This window comes from Vigna umbellata, chromosome 2 (genome assembly GCF_029865625.1).
Source record: "Vigna umbellata cultivar VRB3 chromosome 2, Vumbellata_1.0, whole genome shotgun sequence".
NCBI lineage: Eukaryota > Viridiplantae > Streptophyta > Magnoliopsida > Fabales > Fabaceae > Vigna > Vigna umbellata.
Window position 1 is genome coordinate 7,139,128 of NC_142166.1, and position 20,425 is coordinate 7,159,552.

The 20,425-nt window shown below is 33.7% G+C and overlaps 3 protein-coding genes across 4 annotated transcripts; 2 read left to right on the forward strand and 1 right to left on the reverse strand.

Annotated features, from left to right (window-relative positions):
- The first annotated feature begins 722 nt into the window (after positions 1-722).
- LOC124847168 (squamosa promoter-binding-like protein 1) lies at positions 723-11,272 on the forward strand. Its single transcript, XM_047324590.2, has 10 exons — positions 723-1,949; positions 2,207-2,391; positions 5,408-6,060; positions 6,536-6,610; positions 6,682-6,789; positions 6,888-7,002; positions 7,126-7,267; positions 8,424-8,571; positions 9,137-9,772; positions 10,543-11,272. Exons 1-10 carry the CDS (start codon positions 1,369-1,371, stop codon positions 10,993-10,995), a joined length of 3,096 nt encoding a protein of 1,031 aa, XP_047180546.2. The 5' UTR covers positions 723-1,368; the 3' UTR covers positions 10,996-11,272.
- A 964-nt stretch (positions 11,273-12,236) lies between these two features.
- LOC148203290 (pentatricopeptide repeat-containing protein At3g06430, chloroplastic-like) lies at positions 12,237-14,832 on the forward strand. Its single transcript, XM_088106342.1, has 2 exons — positions 12,237-12,656; positions 13,445-14,832. The coding sequence occupies exons 1-2, from the start codon at positions 12,237-12,239 to the stop codon at positions 14,573-14,575; spliced, it is 1,551 nt and encodes a 516-aa protein (XP_087962468.1). The 3' UTR covers positions 14,576-14,832.
- A 1,700-nt stretch (positions 14,833-16,532) lies between these two features.
- LOC148203291 (uncharacterized protein At4g18257-like) lies at positions 16,533-18,957 on the reverse strand. 2 transcript variants are annotated; one of them, XR_015784219.1, is made up of 4 exons: positions 18,612-18,957; positions 18,181-18,516; positions 17,586-17,792; positions 16,888-17,026 (listed from the first exon to the last, which is right to left on the reverse strand). XR_015784219.1 is itself a non-coding variant. In XM_088106458.1 (3 exons), exons 1-3 carry the CDS (start codon positions 18,890-18,892, stop codon positions 16,852-16,854), a joined length of 792 nt encoding a protein of 263 aa, XP_087962584.1. In that variant the 5' UTR covers positions 18,893-18,957; the 3' UTR covers positions 16,533-16,851. The 2 variants fall into 2 exon arrangements, 1 of the variants encoding a protein (XP_087962584.1); XM_088106458.1 differs by lacking the exon at positions 17,586-17,792 and having other exon boundaries at positions 16,533-17,026.
- Between the last annotated feature and the right edge of the window lie 1,468 nt (positions 18,958-20,425).

Sequence of the window (20,425 nt, forward strand, 5' to 3'; positions counted from 1 at the left end):
AGGTGACGGTGGAAGGGATATGGTGAAAGAGGGTGATGACGTGAAAAAATGTGGTAATGTAATAGAATGTGGCAACATGTGGTCTGCCACTATTAGCTAAGTTGGATATTACACTGTTAATGTTTTTAACGCCGTCAGGACAAAGAACCAACTTGAACTACTTTTACAAAGAATTACTAGAAACAACTCAAAAATAGGAGGACCACTCTCAACACAACTAACAAAAAATTAAAGACCAAAATTGATATTAAGCTTTTTTTTTTTTTTTAAATAGTTGAAACTGTTTTAATTATCTAAAAGATAAGGGAAACCAACTAAAAGTTGTTGTTGGTGTTTTGATCGTGTGAGTTACATGTTTATTTTGTTTGGAATTGGTTGATTAAATGATGTTGGTGTTTAAACTGTTAAAATCTGTGTTGTAATTTTTTGTGTAATTTGTTTTGTTTGAATTGGTGTTGTATTGGGGTAAATTGATCACCATAGGACTTCCACTAATAATTATAAATATTTTCATCACTTTTAACTACATTAATTAATTAATTAATTAACTTTATAATTAGGAATTACTTACCATGAAATTAGTGGTCTGGACATGGTATTAAAGGAGTATTAGGTAAGAGATGGTAGTGGGAACGTATGAAGGAACATAGTAAGTAGACAGTAGATAGCATCCTCAGTCAGTCTCTGAATGTAGATTTTGTTATGTACTTTTGACTATTTCTTGATTTCAGTTTTACCAGAGAAAAAGTGAATTTATAACCTCTAAGATTCCTTTACCATGGCATCACACACAAATTAAGAGAGAGAAAGAAGCACTGTCTGAGCACAGAAACAGCATTTTCATCACATTCCTTCCTAACCTATTCCTAATTTCCCTCTGTTTGACGCATGCTTTCTGTGGCCACCTCCTATATTCTTATTTCTCTTCATCTCTCTCCACTTCTTATTTTGCTTCTTTTCTCTCCCTTTCAATTTCTCTTCACTTTTGATGCCAATTTCTCGCACCCTTCAAATCCTTTGACATTGAGCTTTTGGCCCACGTGAAATCATGCTGCAAGTTTCGATTTTTCAATTATGGGGGATTTTTCAATTATGGATTACTTCCCCATAGTTCAAGGGTTGATTCTGGCATCTTTGCTGGTGTTGGGTATGTAGCTGTTGTTCGGATCCATGTGAGCTGGGCTTGCTTTTGGGGTTTATTGTTCCTTTTATTGGTCTTCTGGGTGGTTAATTTGTGTTTTTGGAGGTAGGGTTTGAAGTCTTTGTGGTTATGCTGTAATTTATTCAATTGGGTGGTTGTGTTCTGGTGGACTTAGAATCTGGGTGTTTGGGATTTGTTGATTTTTTTGTCCTGGGGTGTCTGGATTCATGGAGGCTCAATTAGAAGGGAAAAATCAGTATTTGTATGGACCTGTGGTGCCAGAGATGAAGAGTGTCGGGAAGAGAAGTTTGGAGTGGGATTTGAATGATTGGAAGTGGGATGGGGATCTTTTCACTGCTACGCAACTGAATTCACTGCCATCAGATTGTAGGAGTCGTCAGCTGTTTCCTGGTGATCCTGAAATTCGTGCAGCTGGTGATGTTTCTAACAGTTTGTCTTCTTCATATGATAATGTTAACCTTGCGGAAGGAAGGAGAGAATTGGAGAAGAGGAGGAGAGGTGTTGCTGATGAAGGTGGGGTGGAGATGAATGATGGAGCTGGTTCTCTTAATTTGAACCTTGGGGTCCAAGTATACCCTATCGTAGAAGGGGAGGAAAAAAGTGGAAAGAAGACAAAGATAACTGGGAGTACCTTGAACCGGGCTGTTTGTCAGGTGGAAGATTGTAGGGCTGATCTTAGTAATGCGAAGGATTATCACCGCCGCCACAAAGTTTGTGATATGCATTCTAAGGCAAGCAAGGCACTAGTTGGAAATGTTATGCAGAGATTCTGTCAACAGTGTAGCAGGTCAGTTAGTTTATGAAATGATAGTTTACGAGGGAGCTCCTTTCATATTATTGTTTTGCTCATCTCATTAACTTTTTGGAACATATTCTAAAGAGAAAGATAATTATCCGGGGTTTGTATAGGGTAAAGTTTTTAACCCTATTAGCCCTCCTGTCACTTGCAGTTGATTGTTTGAAACCTGCTGTATTTGCATTTTGTAGTTTCCTGAACCTTTTCTTTTGCACCCCAGTTAATTCAACTTGTTAGAATCATGGCAGGTTTCACGTTCTTCAAGAATTTGATGAAGGGAAGAGAAGTTGTCGAAGGCGTCTGGCAGGCCACAATAAGAGGAGGAGGAAAACGCATCCTGATGCTAGTGTAGTTAATGACGGCTCTGTGAATGAAGAAAAGGGCAGTAGTTATCTGTTAATGAGTCTGCTAAGGATACTGTCCAATATGCATTGTGAGTTTCTGTGTGTTTAGAAATTTTCTACTTGGCATTCTTTCCGACCACAAGTTATGTATTTTGGCTGCTTATTGTTTTGTTTGGTCTGTGTATCCTCTGCATGAGACAAAGTCTGATCATCATAATTTTTTTCAAAAAAGGTGGAAGCTTTTGCAGATGATACCTTGCTGAAAGGCGTCAATTGATATCTTTGAATTTTTTATTTATGCTTTAATGTCGAAACAATTGTGCCATAAATAAATTTTTTAAACGATAAAATGAAATAACTAATTATTATCTTCAAGAAATGGCACCTTTATATATAGCATGCAATTTTGAACTTCCAAGTTTGATGGAAATTGAAAGTCAACAACTAACCTTCTTGCACTTTTGGGTGGATAATTATCTCGAAATATTGCAAGGCGTCCTATGTGATTTTAAGCGGTTTAAGATCACAACTGAAATTTTAATGCCCTTTGGCATAGCTAAGCTGATTCATTACAATGATCATTTACATAAATTATGTTATTGAGAGTATTCACACTTGGTCCCTATCCTAGGATTATTTTTCAAGATATATATATTTGTGGAAACTTCTCCTTTTCATTTGTTTGGGTGATATTTTCTTTCAGATGACAAGTAGAAATACTTGTTCTTAACAGTAGAAATTAAAGGGCAGTCCTTTGCTTGCTTAAAGATAATCTCTTTTGCAACATTTTATGTACGTACTGACTACTTTGGTTAGTCCATGTAATCCTCATAAAAGGGCAAAGTCCACCCCATTGACATAATTATTTATGTTTATTTAAATCTCATTGCAAATCAATGGTCATTGCCTTAGGATTCATTTGCACAACAAAATTACTATTGATGTTTGGAATTATAATTTTTACTGAACAATGAATTGAGTTGCCTAGTTCGTTAGGCACTATTGGGGTCTGGGCAAGGTCAAATGCATGCGGCCTTACTCTCATGAGTGGCAAGGTCATTTTGGTGACTGGAACCCATGCCCACTAAGTCATACGGTAGTAACCATGCTATAGTGCCAAAGCACAATAAATTATAGTCTTAGTTCAGCTCTAGTTTTCTTGTTTGATATATGTATTATGTTGTAAACTCAATTTTAAATTATTTAATAATATGGTGAAGTAGATAGCATAGCAGCAGAGCAGGTATCCAAGTAGCGGTGGCAATACATGGTGAATGTTCAGGTGATGGTTGTTGAAGTATTAACTTATGTGGCTGGAGTGTTATACGATACATATGTGATGTAGATTGCTTTTCACTTATTCTTGTTTCTTGGAAATAAAGTTTCTATTTAGGTTAAGAGTTGAGAAGGACTGTAGATAGTTTTTATTCCCTAGAAATCATCATTCGAAATTAGTTCTAATGCTGAAGCTGAAGTGCATAACAAATATGAAATTTAGAACTGGTCCTGGTTTAATTTTAAGCACCAATATGGGATTCTTTAGATCGGTTGTCTCATTAATTGTTTTCCTAATTCTGGTAACTGGAATATTAAAGTACCATTTCTACAAAAAATCAGAGAAATTTAGCATAATGCTTGGTGTTTATGAAGTTCCTTCTATTGTTTGATATGATATGCTTTCCTTTTTTTTCCAGCATTGGCTCTCTGAGCTTGAATCTCTGGACGTAGTAGTAATCAAGGTTATCAATATCAGATGACAGCCTATGGTGGCAATATATATGTAGAAAGGATTAGTGACAAAATAGGTCACTTGGGATAGTACCGTTCAGTACCATGCTGAGAAGAGAGAAACCAAGAACAAATATATTCAGTCCCTGTGTTGTGTACTTACATGAGTATTCTTATTTATAATGGAGAAGGGATACACTACTAAAGGATAAAACCAATATCTAATAATGGGAAATATTTGGGAGCATATTTCCCTATCAAATCTTATCTCTAACATAATCAAATAATGTCTTTTAACAATATTACTATCTAATTAATATCTATAAATTAAAAGAAATTCAGAAGAACACAGAGCTTGAGTTTGGGTCCTTGACATTGTCTATAAGTGAAAAAGAATTGGGAACACCATTTTAGTTTTACCATAAAAATAGCATAGAACAACATGACTGTGAAATTTTATAAAATAACTAACTTCTTAATTCCAAAAGGCGGATAACTAAATTATGAATGTTGAAAAAAGACAGAGCACAGAAACATTCAACTGATGAAGAACAAGAACAGCATTGAGGATATATTTTAAGTGTGAAGTATCCCTTAAATGTTTTGTTTAAAATAAAAAAATAATAGGGGGAAGTTCTGTCATGGATGCTGGGGAATGCTTGGTGCCATGGTGGATAGCTCCATAGTACAGAAAATAATGGATGGCGAATAGCAAAGTGATTCAAAAGTGCCGTGCCATAACAGCTATTTAACATTGTTGGTAGTTGTAATCGTAACTAGTGAGCTTATATGCCTAGCATTCATGAATAGAAAGGTGCATTAGTAAAGTCTTAAGGGTAATTTAGTGCTGAATTGATGATGATAATAGGGATGATTTGGGATGTGTTATCTTGTGTTATGAATATAATGCGTGACTTGATTGTAGTGACAATTTAATGATGCTAACAGGTTATTTAAATGAAGAACTAGCTTAGTTGCCATGATGATTTTACGAGTCTGTTTTTTTCTGATGGTGAAGGCTTTCTTCACCAAAGATAGGTGAACAATTTAGCTTGATTCCTTTTCTCCGCTGTAGATTTTTCATTGCCAAAATGATGGGAAAATAATTTGGTAATGGAAGTTAGTCTGCCTATTGGTCATTAGAATAATGATTCACTCTGCTGTTATTATCATTTCATTTATGCTATGGTTTGCCTTCCATGTTCTGGCACATGAATACTGGATCACTAGAAAGTTGGAAGGTTTAGCCTTATAGGGAGTGTGTTCTGCTGAAATATTTCTTTGAAAAGATGAAGTTTTGTTTTGAGCCTATTCTAATTATCTATGCTACATTGGCTTTCATTATTGGCATACTTATTTGACTCGATATAATTGCAGCAAATGGTTCAGATAATATGACAAGCCAGGATGTTCTATCCCATCTGCTGAGGAACCTGGCAAGTCTGGCTGGTACAATTAATGGAAGAAATATAGTTTCTTTATTGGAGGGATCTCAAGATTTGGTAAAAGCAGGAACATCTGGAACTGCACAGAATGTTCCTAAGACAAATTCTAATGGTCCTGAAATGTCCAGACCTGTTGATACTTCTAACAAGATGGATAATGGTGTAATCAGTCAGGACCCTCCAGAGTCTATGATACAATGTGAGATGACTCCTGCTAATGGTATGCCTAAAGGATTCATAGGTTCAGGCAGTGATGGAGTAGGAAGTTCAAAATCTCCTTCATTACCACAGTTGTCAAATGTACTTCTGTCACGGGATAGTCTTCCACCCTATTCAGTCTCAGCAGAGACTACGGTTGGAAGAATTGGGTTAAGTAATATTGACCTGAATAGTGCATATGATGATGTACAGGATTATGTCGAGAACACAAGAAATTCTCGTCCTCCTTTGCCTTCAGGTAATGGGTCCCTTGATAATCCTTTATGGGTCCAATGTGACTCTCTCAAGTCAAGTCCACCACAGACAAGTAGAAACTCAGATTCAACCTCTACACAGTCACCATCTAGTTCTAGTGGAGAAGCTCAGGTATACTATTATAGTGATTGTAATTCATTTCCCTATTCCTCTATAGTGTGATAATGTTTCTATTTCTTCTGTATCAAAGAGGTAAGGTAAGTTAAGTTAATTTAATTTATTAGGGAAATGATCTTATGATTCATTTTAGTTTTTTAGTTTCAATTTGTTTATCAGCTAGTCAAATATTCGTGTAGATTTCTCAGCCACTGCAAATCCGTGGAATTGGTTATCTGATGTAAATTTTTTGAAGTTCTGTTTTATATTTGTCAACTTTTGTATAATATATATTATGATTGATTCATTTCTTACTAATTGATAAAGTAATGTATTCAGTTCAATGTTCATATAAGTCATGGTCTACTTTATAGATAGAGTGTTCCTCCTCCACCCCAGTTTAACTTGCCTTTTTCAAGTACAAACTTTGTTTTCTGGTGGCTGTCAAGATTGTATTTGTTGGCATTTTATTTATATTTTCTGTTTGCAGAGTCGCACTGATCGAATAGTTTTCAAACTATTTGGCAAGGCTCCAAATGATTTTCCCCATGCTCTCCGATCACAGGTACTTTATCTTTGCCTTGAAATTGGTATAAACAATTTCACTGCTTAATTTATGTTTTTATTTGAATGCAGATCCTTAACTGGTTATCCCACAGTCCCTCCGAGATAGAGAGCTATATAAGGCCTGGCTGTATCATATTAACTGTATATCTCCGTCTAGAAAATTCCGCTTGGGAAGAGGTATAGTTTGATACAATATCATATATTAGTTGCCACTGGAACCGTGGGAACGATCATAGAATATCTAAATGTTTATTTATTACTATTTCACAAAGCAGCTATGCCATAATCTAGGATCCAGCTTGAGAAAACTTGCTGTGCCGAATGATTCTTTTTGGAGATCAGGATGGATATATACAAGAGTGCAGCACTCGGTAGCTTTTCTGTATAATGGTTTGCTCTCTCTCACTGTGTTATCTTCACTATTCTCATATGATTGTATATCAATTATGACCAGAATCTTATCTCATCTTACATAGGTGACTACAATTTTTATGTCATAAATCTCTCCTGCAGGTCAGGTGGTCTTAGATGTACCATTGCGATTCAAAAGTCCACAGAATTGTCAGATTTTTTGTGTTAAACCACTTGCTGTTTCTTCAAGTTCTTGTGTTCAATTTATTGTGAAAGGATTCAACCTTTTGTTTTCTAACACCAGGTAAATCTCTGCGTGCCTGATGATTCAAATTTTTTCAGTTGGGACTTAAGTAATGTTGTTAAATGGTGTGGCCATGCCAGAATGATGTGGTGGAATTTTCGCCAACTGCCATAGACAATTTGTTGAGGGAGGCCTATTTGGTGGTGTCGTAGGCTGCTATGGTGTGTTTATATAGTGGAATTTTTTCTTCCACCATATTCCGCCATCTGCCATTGATAACAGCAGACTTATTTCAGTTATTATACTGCAGGCACACTAACTCATTGGAAGAACTAAGGGAAAAACAAAATATATAATTTTTGTTGCTTGTTGGAGATGCTTCATATCCCTTAGACCTAGGGCAGTATGATATGATAGGATTTTCAAAGAAAGTACAACTTCATATGGTTAACGCTATGCAATACTTTTCCAGGCCCTGAACTTGTTTGAAAAATGGATGAGATATACACTACTTAAATGTGTAGGGTATAGGTTTTCCTTACTAGTATACCACTTGTGCGTTGTAGGTCCAATTAAATTAAAAATAACTAAAATATAAGATTTTGAATTGTATTTATAATATGATCATTAAACTTGTTATAAATAAAATTCAAGTGACTCACTTTCTCCGTATCCAATGTTTAGTTACATTTTTTTATCTTTATACTTAATGTAGTTAAGTGAATAAATATATTTCGTTAAAATAAAATATTTTTGTCTAAAAAAGGTTTAATACTTTTTTTTAAGTAATTTAAAGTATTTGCGAGTTTGTACTTAATGCTTTTAAATTATGCTCCAAATTACAGTATAAAAGATGTATGTATTGGATTAGATTAATTATATCTTATCTAAATATCAAATAAACATTTTCATCTTTTTGGCATAGTTAATTATTGTTGATAGGTAAAATCATGTCTTTAATTGAAATGATTTTTTTTAATCATTTCCCCTAATTAATTTTTATAATATAATAGTACTGACATGCCGTTTTGTATTTGAATAATGTATGATTTTATTCCACAATTTATTTGACATGTTTATTTTTCTATGTAACATCTTGTTAATGATTGCTTTTTGATAGTTACGGAATCCAATATAAATAGATTGTGGTGACATGTGGTCTGGATTTTGTTTGCTGCAATTGGAGCTGAAGCTAATCCATTCCTCTTGATTTCAGGTTGCTCTGTGCACTTGAAGGGAAGTATCTGGTGCAAGATAGTTGTTATGATTCGGTTGATGCTGATGCTGCCATTGGACATAATGAGCTTCAGCATCTGAGTTTCTCTTGTAGTATACCGAATTTGACTGGAAGAGGGTTTATTGAGGTGGTGTACTCATACTTACAATTTTTTGTGTTTGGAAAAAGTATTCTGTTTGCACTGGCCTTCTCTTCAGCAAAGTTTATGAAGTAATTTTTGGTTTTTTCAATGTGAACTTTTTCAGCTTAGAACTAGATGATGCCTGCCATTTGGTGACTTCAACTTTAATATACTTTGCAGGTCCTTCATAGTTTTAGGTTCTTATGAACTATTGAAAACCATTCAATAAATGAGAGTGAGTCCTAGGTTTGACATCTCCCATTCCCCTTTTTCCTGTCTTGAGACATTGGTTTAATATGCAATTATGTGGCTATTCCCTTGGCAAAATTGGTTATGTAAGTGATACTTTATTCCTGAAACCAACAAATTTTCAGATGGTTTATGAAATGGCTGAATGGAGCCAAGTAACCCGTCCATGCAAAAATGCGGATAGATAGTTAGTTTCAGCTATTCAAGCAGACAATTGTCAAGTGTTAGATTCAGATAAAAGATATTCTGCATAAATATGATTTTGCTTTGTCTTGTTTTTAAAGCTATATTTTTTATATCTGATATGATAATCTTTACTCAGGTGGAAGATAATGGTCTTAGCAGCTGTTCCTTTCCATTCATAGTTGCAGAGCAAGAAATTTGTTCAGAGATATGTAAGCTGGAGAATGTCATTGAGGCAGCCGAGACTGCTGATGACATCCAAATGAAAACTAAACTAATGGAAGAAAAGACCCAAGCATTGTATTTCGTACAAGAAATGGGTTGGCTCCTTCACAGAAACCGTGCGAAAGTTAGGCTGGGTCCTGTGGCACCTCTACAAGATTGCTTCCATTTTAATCGGTTCATGTGGCTTGTTGGCTTCTCTATGGACCATGACTGGTGTGCTGTGATGAAAAAGCTCTTGAACATTATCTTTGAAGGCACTGTGGATATAGGAGAGCATACATCAGTTGAGTTATCATTGTTAAAGATGGATCTTCTGCACAAAGCTGTAAAAAGAAATTGCAGGCCTATGGTGGAACTACTGCTAAAATTTGTGCCAGCTAATACTTCAGATGGTGGAGACAGTAAAGAGAAGCAAGTCAACAAGTCCCCTAATAGATTCATATTCAGACCTGATTCTGTTGGGCCTTCTGGATTGACTCCCCTTCATGTTGCAGCAAGTATGCATGGTTCGGATAATGTATTGGATGCATTAACTGATGATCCAGGACTGGTAATTCCTTTCTCTTCTGTATGCATCATACATCTTCATTTACTTTTTTAACCTTTACAAACTCCAGGTTTTAGAATTTGGGTTTGGATCTTCTTAAGACAACTCCAAAAGTTAGCTCATAGGGTAAGGACTGCCCCTCATTTATATACACTATTTTAACCATATCACTTGTGAATGTGAGATCTCTAACAATTCTTATATACCAAACACTGGATATATTGCTCCTAAGTTGTGTTTAACTAGACATTTGTGGATGTTCTGATAATAATCTGATACGGAGTGGTCTAATAGGTCCAACTACCTCTAGGATGACCCTCATGAGGATCAGCCTCATTCATATATACTATTTGGCCATAGTATTAATTAGTGGGTCTCCAATGCAACATATGGGAGATGTGTTATGGAACATTTGGGTAAACAAAAGCACTTTTTAAATGAGTATATCACGTGAGTTTATTTTTGTAAGTTTCACTATGAAATTTATTGAAATGAATTAAAAAAAAAATTCTTGGAAGTGTCATGAGCCATTTTTTTGAGCTGTCAAAATGCCTTTCTGGAGATTAAGATGTGATATGCACATATATCCTCCAAGCTCTTCAATCGCCACTATATTATGATAATACTTAAAAGCACTCTTCTTGTTCCCCACTTTTCACCTTCTTGTTGAGCAAGCTCCTGTCCTGGATTCAGTTTAACTGTCTCTTCTTAATTGAATTACATGTGGCAGGGTGTGGTAAAAACTATTTCACTCCTTTGTTTTACATGTTCAGGTGGGAATTGAGGCATGGAAAAGTGCTCAGGACACTACAGGTTTGACCCCTTATGATCATGCATCCCTGCGGGGCTACTACTCCTACATTCAACTTGTCCAGACGAAAATAAGCAACACATGCAAAAGTGAACATGTGCTTAATATCCCTGGCACTCTTGTAGATAGTAACATAAGGCAGAAGCAATCAGATGGCCATAGGTCATCAAAAGTTTCAAGTTTGCAAACTGAGAAGATTGAAACAACAGCAATGGTGCGACATTGTGGGGTATGCCAGCACAAGTTGGCGTACGGTGGTATGAGAAGTGCACTGGTTTATAGGCCAGCAATGCTGTCAATGGTTGCCATTGCAGCTGTGTGTGTCTGCGTGGCTTTGCTCTTCAAAAGCTCACCCAAAGTCTATTTCGTATTCCAGCCATTCAGTTGGGAGTCATTGGAATATGGATCCATGTAATGTTGTATATTAGATATTCTTTGCTTTAGGCCTGGACTTTTGTTTTTTCAAGTGTGAAAGTCTTAGTTCTGAGTATATACATCTATGATAGTTGCTGTCATCAAAATATGTAGGGAAGGTTTACCTTCACTTCAGATGTTCAGCACAAAATGTTCACTGTGCTATCTAATGTTAGGTAGATGGTGTTATTAGTTCATGTATATTCAAAGATAATAGGGTAAGTTCGCTGGAATTAGGAGGGTACTTGTAATAATCAATAATTATACAAGTTTTACTACAGGTGAGTACCCTTTATTGCTATCTTGATTTATTGATGATATTATGAAAATTATATAAGCAACTAGATTTAGTTTACTTGTAACCAGAGAATTATGTAATTTGCAGCGACTTCATATAGAATTTTGATGTCCTTGTGTATCTCTGATGTTTTCAACCATTTAATTCTCTAACTGTGTCTTGAATACTTTGAATTTGATTTTTTTCTCTTTTTTAATATTTTCTTGTGAAGGTGATCTTACTTCATTAAATGTTGACAAATTCTTTCATCCAAACTTTGGTACGTCAAGCTGTGGAGAATTAGTCCTTTCTACTAGAGCTTATTGACTTTTTACAATGAGAGATTACAATTTCAATCTCTTATGTTCAAATGATATTTTATAAAACTTAGTACAAAAATACACCATTTGGAAAATTCTTATAAAATTTTCAACCTCTTTTTCTCATTCTCATAAAAATGAGAACTTTCTTCTTGTTGAGTGTCTCCTTACCTATATGTGGGGATTTATTCTCTGCCTCTTAAACAAAGGCAAGTCATGCTTTTTTTTTTTTTGTTAATCATCCATATTCTTTATTTTTGGGATGAAAATATGTTTTGGAAAAATAGTTTTGGGCGTCTACCTTTTTTCGAGTCTAGATATTCAACATTCAAAATAATATTGATGTTGGTATATTAATTTTTTTTTAATATATTTTAAAATTTTAATGATTATATAAGTGTATTTTAAAGAAGAAGAAAAAAGAATTCAAAATTCCTTTATTTTTCTCTTTGATAAACCTCGCTAAATTAACATCTAGTCTACATAACCTTAAAATGTCACGTTTTCCTTTATCATTATTCATTCTAACAATGTTAAGGGAGCATATTGAACCCTTTTAGAAAAAAAATATTACATGAAATTAAAAATAAATAAATAAATAAACATTAAATATTTAGCCTAAAAATTATATGACAATTAGATGGCATGAATTACGAAAGAACACACAAAGTTCAAAGAAACAAAGTTATCTGTCTCTGTTTCCTTTCCATGGTTTCAATGTCGCTCTGTCTTTCTTCTTCCTTTATTCCTTCTCCCATTCCCCATACCAAATTTCCCACAGCTGAAGATCCGATTTTTCGGGTCACCCGCTTCTCAGTTTCTGCTCCGTCAAAAACCAGTGTCTCTGCCTCTTCTACCCGAAAACCAGCTCCAGCAACCAAAACCAGAAACCCGAAAGATAAGGAATTTTCCCAAACACTGTTCTTTGAGGATATGGAGGAGACACCCATCAAGAAGAAGAAGAAAAAGAAGGAGAAAAGGAAGAGTGATAAAGTGTGGGTTCACACTCTCCCCGAAGTCTTATACTATCACATTCATAAGAAGAACTGGGCTATTACCCTTGAGGTCAGTCATCACCCCTTTGTGCTTCATAAACTCCATCCTTTTCTTTTTGGGCTGAAAAACATTTGTTGATTGAATACTTGGAATTTGATATTCTTATGTCCAATTAATTGAAGGTCTTTTGGTTTATGTTGATTTCATTGGGGTGCTACTACCTTTAATACTAGTTTTGAAAGTTCAAAAGTGATCCATGGATACGCTTTGCTCCTATACACATAGAGAGAGAAGTGCTGATGTGATAAATAAACAAAGAAAGTTATTATATAATAATTTCGTTTTTAAGTGACTATTGTACTAGAAGAAACTGATATGTGTTTGTTTACGTGATTCAAAAACATTTTCTTAATTAAAAACAAATTAGTAAGAAAGAGGAGGAGGGTAACCCTATTGAAGGATAAACTGCCATTACCAAATTTCTAAGAGTATTTTTTTGTCCCAAAAATTTCATAAAACATCATTCCATGGCTTTTCAACTTTCTTCTATCTTCTGCTGCTTCTTTAAATAAGTCTATCTAAACATGAAACATTACTAATAAGTGATTATTTTATTAAAAAAAGTACTCTTTTCTTAAAAAAGTTTATACAAATATACATAATGTGATGTGAATAGAGGACATAGTCACATAAAAATGAGAGGTTTCAATGAAGTGTTTTAAGGTAGTTGGTGTAAAAATCGACAAAATTTGTCTTACATAGTGATTTGCTATTGTTTTACACTCGCTCGCAATACATATCTTCTTTTCTCATGAGTTTTATACTCAAATCTCTCAATTAGCATTTTTAATGAACAGTTATTTGGCATGCTTAGAGGGCAACCCTATTACCAACCCAGAGAAGATACTTACATGAGACTCATTGTGTTGCTTGGAAAATCTGGCCAACCCCATCGTGCCAATGAGCTTTTTAGCTCTATACATGAAGATGGTTGTGAAAGTACTGAACTTTACACGGCCTTAATTACAGCCTATTGTCGAAATAATCTTGTTGATGAGGCATTGTCGATTCTTGATGAGATGATGAACATCCCCAATTGCCAGCCTGATATCATAACTTACATTACCTTGATGGAAGCTCTTGTGGATGCTTTGAGGTTTGAAATGGTTGAGTTGGTGTATGATAAAATGATTGAAAGATCTATCATGCCAAACACTCTCACCCAGAACCTCCTCCTTAGTTGCTATGGTAAGGCTGGGAAGTTTGATCAGATGGAGAAGATAGTGTCAAGTATGATGGAGAGCACTACCTGCAAGCCTGATGTTTGGACAATGAACGCGGTCATCAGTGTCTTTCGCGATGAGGGTCTGATTGATCTGATGGAGAAATGGTATGAGAAGTTTTGTAGTTTTGGGATACAACCACAAAGAAGCACTTTTAACATTTTAATGGGAGCTTATAGTAAAAAAAGAATGTATGATAAAATGTCATCAGTTATGCAGTGTATGCGCAAGGAAAAATGTCCATGGACAACTCCAACTTACAACTTTGTGATTGAGGCGTTTGCAGATGTAGGTGATGCTGCAAACATGGAACGTGCATATGATCAAATGGTTGCTGAGGGTTTGAAAGCAGATACCAAGACTTTGTGCTGCCTTATCAATGGCTATGCTAAGGCAGGAATCTTCTATAAAGTAATGAGCAGTGTTGTTTTGGCTGAGAAACTTCAGATACATATGAATACTTCATTTTACAATGCAGTCATATCTGCCTGTGCCAAAGAGGATTCTTTGATTGAAATGGAAAGATTTTTCAATCGTATGAAAGAAAAAGAATGTCAACCAGATGACACTACATACTCTGTCATGATTGAAGCGTACGGAAAAGCAAGTATGAATGATAAAATATACTATTTGGAGCAAGAAAAACAGATGATGATATCTGATGAGAAAAATTTGAATGAGCCTCAGGAGACAACCTTTGATTGATACGCGGTATAAATAAAGGTCTGAATGCTAATTCATCTACCACCCCTCCATTCTTTTGATGAAGCAGTTGGGTAGTTTTGCTTCTTTTTTCACAGTGAATGATAACTACTTCCTAACTTGTGTAGGTTTATAGTAAATATTGTTGGCATCATTTTTGTGTTTTGATGCCAGATGTATGGTCCTTCAAAGATACAATGGAATCTTGAGCATCTCAAAATGACAATAATATTTCGGTGGCATTGAAATTTCTGTTGAAAGCTGGCCTTTTACAGTGATTACATCACTCAAAGGTTATCTATTCATGGGTTTCAATTCACTTTTTCATCAGTGAAGACTACGAAATTCCTGCATTTTGATATATTTCTTTTTCCCTTGTGATAGTAGCAGAAAATTTTGTGCTGTTTTTTTGGTTAGTGTTCTATTTGGATTACAATTGATCAACCTAGATTTTACTTAATATAAACAGGAGTACTTATATATCAATTGTTTACAACTTTGTCTTTGAAAATATATGTTGTCCTTTTTGTCCCGTCACTCCTTAAAATTTGAACATATTATCTGAGTAATATCATCTGAAGTGGCTCGTGAACTGTCATTACTGCTTCTTAAGAGTTTCCTTTATATAGTCCTCATACATATACATACACACATGTAAACATATTGATGTTGTCCTAGACTTTTGGTGCAAGCCAATTTGGATAGGACCTTGACTCTATTATTTTGCTCTTTAGGAAGGTGTTTGATTTTGAACTCTTTGAAGTTACCCTTGTAACTTTTACAATGTGATACAAAGGTTCTTTGGCTTGAAAGTCTGCTTTGAATTGTGCTTTGTTTCTTTATCGACAAAGAGTGATTCTACTATTAGAGTAAATTGACTCAAGTATGGTTTTATAAGCTAATTCAAATTTAGAGCTATTGTACCACTATGGTTAGAGGTTTTCAAGCTAGAGGCAAAGGTATGTCATTGATTTGGTGTTATTGTCTAAGGATCTCCATGTCGTTTGTTTTTCTTTACATTGTCTTGTGACACTCATTTCTTTAAGTTGTAATGTCTCATTACGAAATTGCAACGTCTTATTATGTGCATGTACTCATCGGATTTTCCTTGCATTTACTCGATATGAGCTTTAAGGGTATTAAATATGAATGATACATTTACGGTTTTGCTCGATGAATTTCATATATTTTAACTTTTCGTCAAAACCATAAACCTTTGAGACGGAATAAATTTTTAGCAATGTTTTAAAACATGTCCAATGTTCTCACCAGAAATTGAGTATCGTTACCCGAATTATCATCAAAATGTTTGTCCTCCTTTATGAAAAATATTTGATATTGACTTAAAAAATAATCTAAGTACTTTGAGATAAGAAAACGAACATTTTAGAAGAACTAAAATAAAACAATAAAGAAAACAACAAATATTTATAAGAACTAGGAATAAAAAATAAAAATAACTATTTCAAAAACCTTTTCAATAATACGATGGTTGTACATTATATTCAATAAATATAATAATCAAAATCAATAATATATAAAAACATACTTTTATTTGTATATGTAAATATTATATATTAATAACATTATTAAGCACTAACTTAATGCTTGTCTTTAGTTCTATTTTAGTTATATACATTTATTTTATTTTAACTTGTATAACTTTAAAAGATTGTTATAAAAATAATAAAAAATATTTTAGTTATATATGATCATATTTAAGGATATAAGTTAAAAGATAAGTTTTTATTTATTTTATTCATTTTTATGTATTTCTTTGTGTGTACAGGACCAAATAAGTGAAATAATGTTTTCATCCCATTTACTAGCTTGTTGGCATTCGTTTTACAATTGTAAACGGTTGGATATATGATCTACATATGTAATTGCTGCAGCTGAAGTATCAGATATCATACTGATATTTTAGCTCAGTTATGGATGCATTAGAACAAAAGTAATGTGAAGAATATGTAATTCACTATGGTTGTTTGTTCTCAAGGTTACACAAGGTGCGATGGTATATTCCATGCAATCTGCTATGGTCCAATTACACCATTTACAACAGAAAAAAAAGTTATGTTTCTTTTCATTTCATTTTCTCTCCTTTATCTTATGAGGCCATTTTCCATTGCATGCACTCCAATTTCCCAATGCTGCAGCTTTAATGGACAATGATGAGCATTTTGGTCAACTTTCAACTCCTCGTGCCTTTTTCATAATGAAGTCATTGTTTCCCCAACATTAGCTTTCGTAAGTTATATTGGTGCATTCATCATTCATCACGTTTGTTTATTTTCAGATCCAGATATAACAGATGAGGCTTTGAGTTGTTCCACCTTCTTTCGAAGATAGGCTTGTTTAAGTTTCTCACGATGAGCAGCCACCTGCTCCTGCCTTCTAAGTTTAATTTCAGAAGCCTTCTCTCTTGCTTGATTAACTTCTTCATGAACTTCCCTACCAATCAAGATCAATTAAACGATTAGATTAACCAAAGACTCGCCATTTTAGTGAGATAATTAACCAAGAAAAATCATGAAAATAATAAAAGTTAATATTGTATATACACACACACACACAAATACTAAAAACACAAACAAAATACCCAAATTTAAAGAAATTCATGATAAATAATCAGTGTACACACACAATGACCATTAATGTAGTAGGAGCAAGAAGAACAACAGTACTAAGAATAAGAAAGATAATGGTGAAATTAATAAAAAAAGAACATAACAAAAGTCAAATCAAAGATAATTTTTTTGTGGAATACTTTACCCCGAAAAAGAACAAACAATGGTGTTACAGGGTTAAACTGGATTTTTGGAGGCTATATCATGGATGCGCCACTATATCACGGACAAAAAAAGTCATGCATGTTGAACAAAACATACAAGAAAAAATCCAATGATCATTTATTATCTTCTAAATCCAAGTCATTTTCATCATTTACGACTAAGAATTCACTTTTGGATATTGAAATCTCAATAACAGCACCCCAGAAGGTCCTAATTACCTATGTTCAGAGGGCTCTTCTGCATCAACAGGCAGTGCCACTATAGTTGCTATCAGATCGTAATTTGATCTGCTAAGCCACATCACCATGCCACTATAGCCCATGATTTAAAACCCTGATTAAAATACTGCCATAGTTTTCCCTGTTCTAGTTTTGATGGAAGTAAGAATTCCAGAAAAAGGAAACTCCACAAGGTAAACCCATAGCCTACAAGCAAATAGGGTGTTTGGTTAAGCATTAGAACCATACAATAGGGATCCAAAACATGAAAATTGTAAGCATATATATAGCTTCCGTTGGGCTCGGGTATCAATCAAACGTGAAAATCCACTGACACACCATGCTTCTAAGAGAAAAATAAGAAAAAATTAAATGTTCATGAGTTAAAACTAGCCTATTCTAGAAGTTCTCTCATATAGCCTCTTATTATTTTTAACGTGTACATTTAACTAATTGTAGCTGACAGAGAAGCTCGTTTCTTTTCTTCTTTTTTTCAGTTAGAAGTGCTTATAAAGAAATTTGTCCAAACAAAACCCTAATCTAAGAACAAAGACATCCAATCACATAATGCAAGAGAAAAACATGAACCCCATACCTAATATTGCGCTTATAATCAGCAGTGTCAAAAGCTCCAACCGTTCGCCCAGGCCCAACAAGCTTCAAGTTAAACTGCAAGGAAGCGTCTCCATCATCATCTCTAACAGCATCATCATCTTTTTCTAGCAACACATCGCGGCCCGGTAGCGCCGGCGGTGGCGGTGGCAACTCATCACGCTCAACGCCCTTACGAAAAAAGTCCACACAATACTTCTCTTGATCCTCTTCGTCAGACAACTCTCCCTTCACCAACTTCTCATACAGCTCAGCCTTCCTCTCCAGCGCCGCATAGCTCGCCGTTCCATCACGCACTGCTTTAAACTCCACCTTGTCCCTGACACCAAAATCACCACAATTTCCAAATAATCATCAAATCACTGAATAAATAAGAACAAAAAACGAAAAGAGAGTAAAGCAATGATACGATACTTGTGAGCGCGTGCATCGACGCCACGGTTTTTGACGGATAAGGGATTTTTGGGAGCGATTTTGCTCTTGGCGCGTTGATACTCCACATCAGGACCTGACAATTCCCGTGACTTTCTGGAATCTTCCTGAGACTTGTAAAGTTCTGCCTTCAGTTCAACGATTGAGGAGGCGCCAACGCCCGCTATGGCTCGGTGCTTCTTCGGCATTATCGACGATTCCGTTAGCCATCCCAGCGATTCCGTCACCACCCTCTTTTTCCCAGTTCCCTCTTCACCCGCCATGGTTTTCTGCAAACAATTTTTCTCGGTAGGGTTTCTATTCTATTTCGGATTATCAAATTTGGTGCAAACGTAATAGTAATAACAAAAAAAAAGTAATTATCAACTTAAATAGAATTATCTTTGATAGAGAATATACATGTACTCTATACAAATATTAATAATTTTAAGTTTATATATATATATATATATATATATATATATATATATATATATATATCTACATCTTCTATTCTTATTATTATTTCCTCTATGGTAAAATACTAATATAAAACATATAATATATTCCCAATATATATTGATAGTAATAACACGACGAATCGTCAAAACATAAAAAAATTGATTAATCATTGTAAGAATAAACTAAACATCTAATTAGTTTAAACATATTAATAATTAAATTTAAAGAAAATTAAATGTGTTCTTAATCAAATCATCCAAAAAAAATTATAAATATAAGTTAAAAATATGATTTTTAAATTTTTATTTCGTATTTATTATATTATCTATTTTACTTATTGAATTTGAATTTAGTACTGAAATATCTTTCATAAACAGTTGTTGATCGGTCAAACAATAGCTTACCTTAAAAAAAATTTAAGTTATCATTGAGCATGCGGGTAATGTTTGTGATTATGCAAGTTAGTAACGGTGTATAGAATATTAAGCTTAATTCAATTTTGTAATTGAGTGATTTTACTTTAATGCTGATATTGATATGCTCTTTGAAAGGTCATATTTAAAGAATATTTAACTAGCTAAAGTAAATTTAATTCAATTTGATACGCTATCACATTAATCTAGGTTTTGTTAATTAAGAATGTATGTTGAATATCTAGATAAGTTCATTATTAACTCGATAAGAAAAACCTTTGTTAGATTAGGTTGTATTTTTATTTTATTTTTTTATTAAGAGTGTTCCAACAGAACAACTCTCTTAATAGAAATTAATCATTTAAATAATAAGTTTTGGTTTTATTTTTCTAATAAAATGTGTAATTCAAAATACTTTTTTATTAGATTTTTAATGAAGACTTTTAAACAAATACATTATATTATTTAATATTTAAATAATTAAGTAATTATTGTTACTGTTACTATTATTATTAGATATTATTATTAATATTATTTAATAATTTCATCTAGATTGAATATCAAATTCAAAATATAACACTCATCGCTCAGTTAGCTAAAGATTAAATTAAATTCGATCTAAGAAAAATAAAATAAAATTCCAACTATTTAAGATTAATTGTCAGATTGAATCCACTAATTATTTAATATTTAAATAATTGAATAATAGTTATTATTATTACTTAAAATTTCAATATCATACTGAAAATACATAACTTATCAACCAGTAAGTAATTAAATTAAATTTGATTCCATAAATTCAAATTCCAGGTAACGAAAAAATTAATACTACAAAATGAAAATTACATTTATTTATTCTACAGAAGCTTATAAATATTTCATAATAGTCAAAAAATAAATAAATATTATTTTAGCAAACTTTCCAACCTTTTTTTTCAGACA

What these genes read in the sequence shown, in the direction of transcription:
- LOC124847168 (XM_047324590.2), top strand. Translation starts at nt 1,369, where the DNA reads ATGGAGGCTCAATTAGAAGGGAAAAATCAGTATTTGTATGGACCTGTG. An exon ending in GGTAGCTTTTCTGTATAATG is followed by an intron (nt 7,003 to 7,125) that starts GTTTGCTCTCTC and finishes TCTCTCCTGCAG; the next exon opens with GTCAGGTGGTCTTAGATGTA. An exon ending in CTGGAAGAGGGTTTATTGAG is followed by an intron (nt 8,572 to 9,136) that starts GTGGTGTACTCA and finishes ATCTTTACTCAG; the next exon opens with GTGGAAGATAATGGTCTTAG.
- LOC148203290 (XM_088106342.1), top strand. Translation starts at nt 12,237, where the DNA reads ATGAATTACGAAAGAACACACAAAGTTCAAAGAAACAAAGTTATCTGT. An exon ending in ACTGGGCTATTACCCTTGAG is followed by an intron (nt 12,657 to 13,444) that starts GTCAGTCATCAC and finishes TTTAATGAACAG; the next exon opens with TTATTTGGCATGCTTAGAGG.
- LOC148203291 (XM_088106458.1), bottom strand. Translation starts at nt 18,892, where the DNA reads ATGGCGGGTGAAGAGGGAACTGGGAAAAAGAGGGTGGTGACGGAATCG. An exon ending in GTCGATGCACGCGCTCACAA is followed by an intron (nt 18,517 to 18,611) that starts GTATCGTATCAT and finishes TTTTGGTGTCAG; the next exon opens with GGACAAGGTGGAGTTTAAAG. An exon ending in GATTATAAGCGCAATATTAG is followed by an intron (nt 17,027 to 18,180) that starts GTATGGGGTTCA and finishes CTTGATTGGTAG; the next exon opens with GGAAGTTCATGAAGAAGTTA.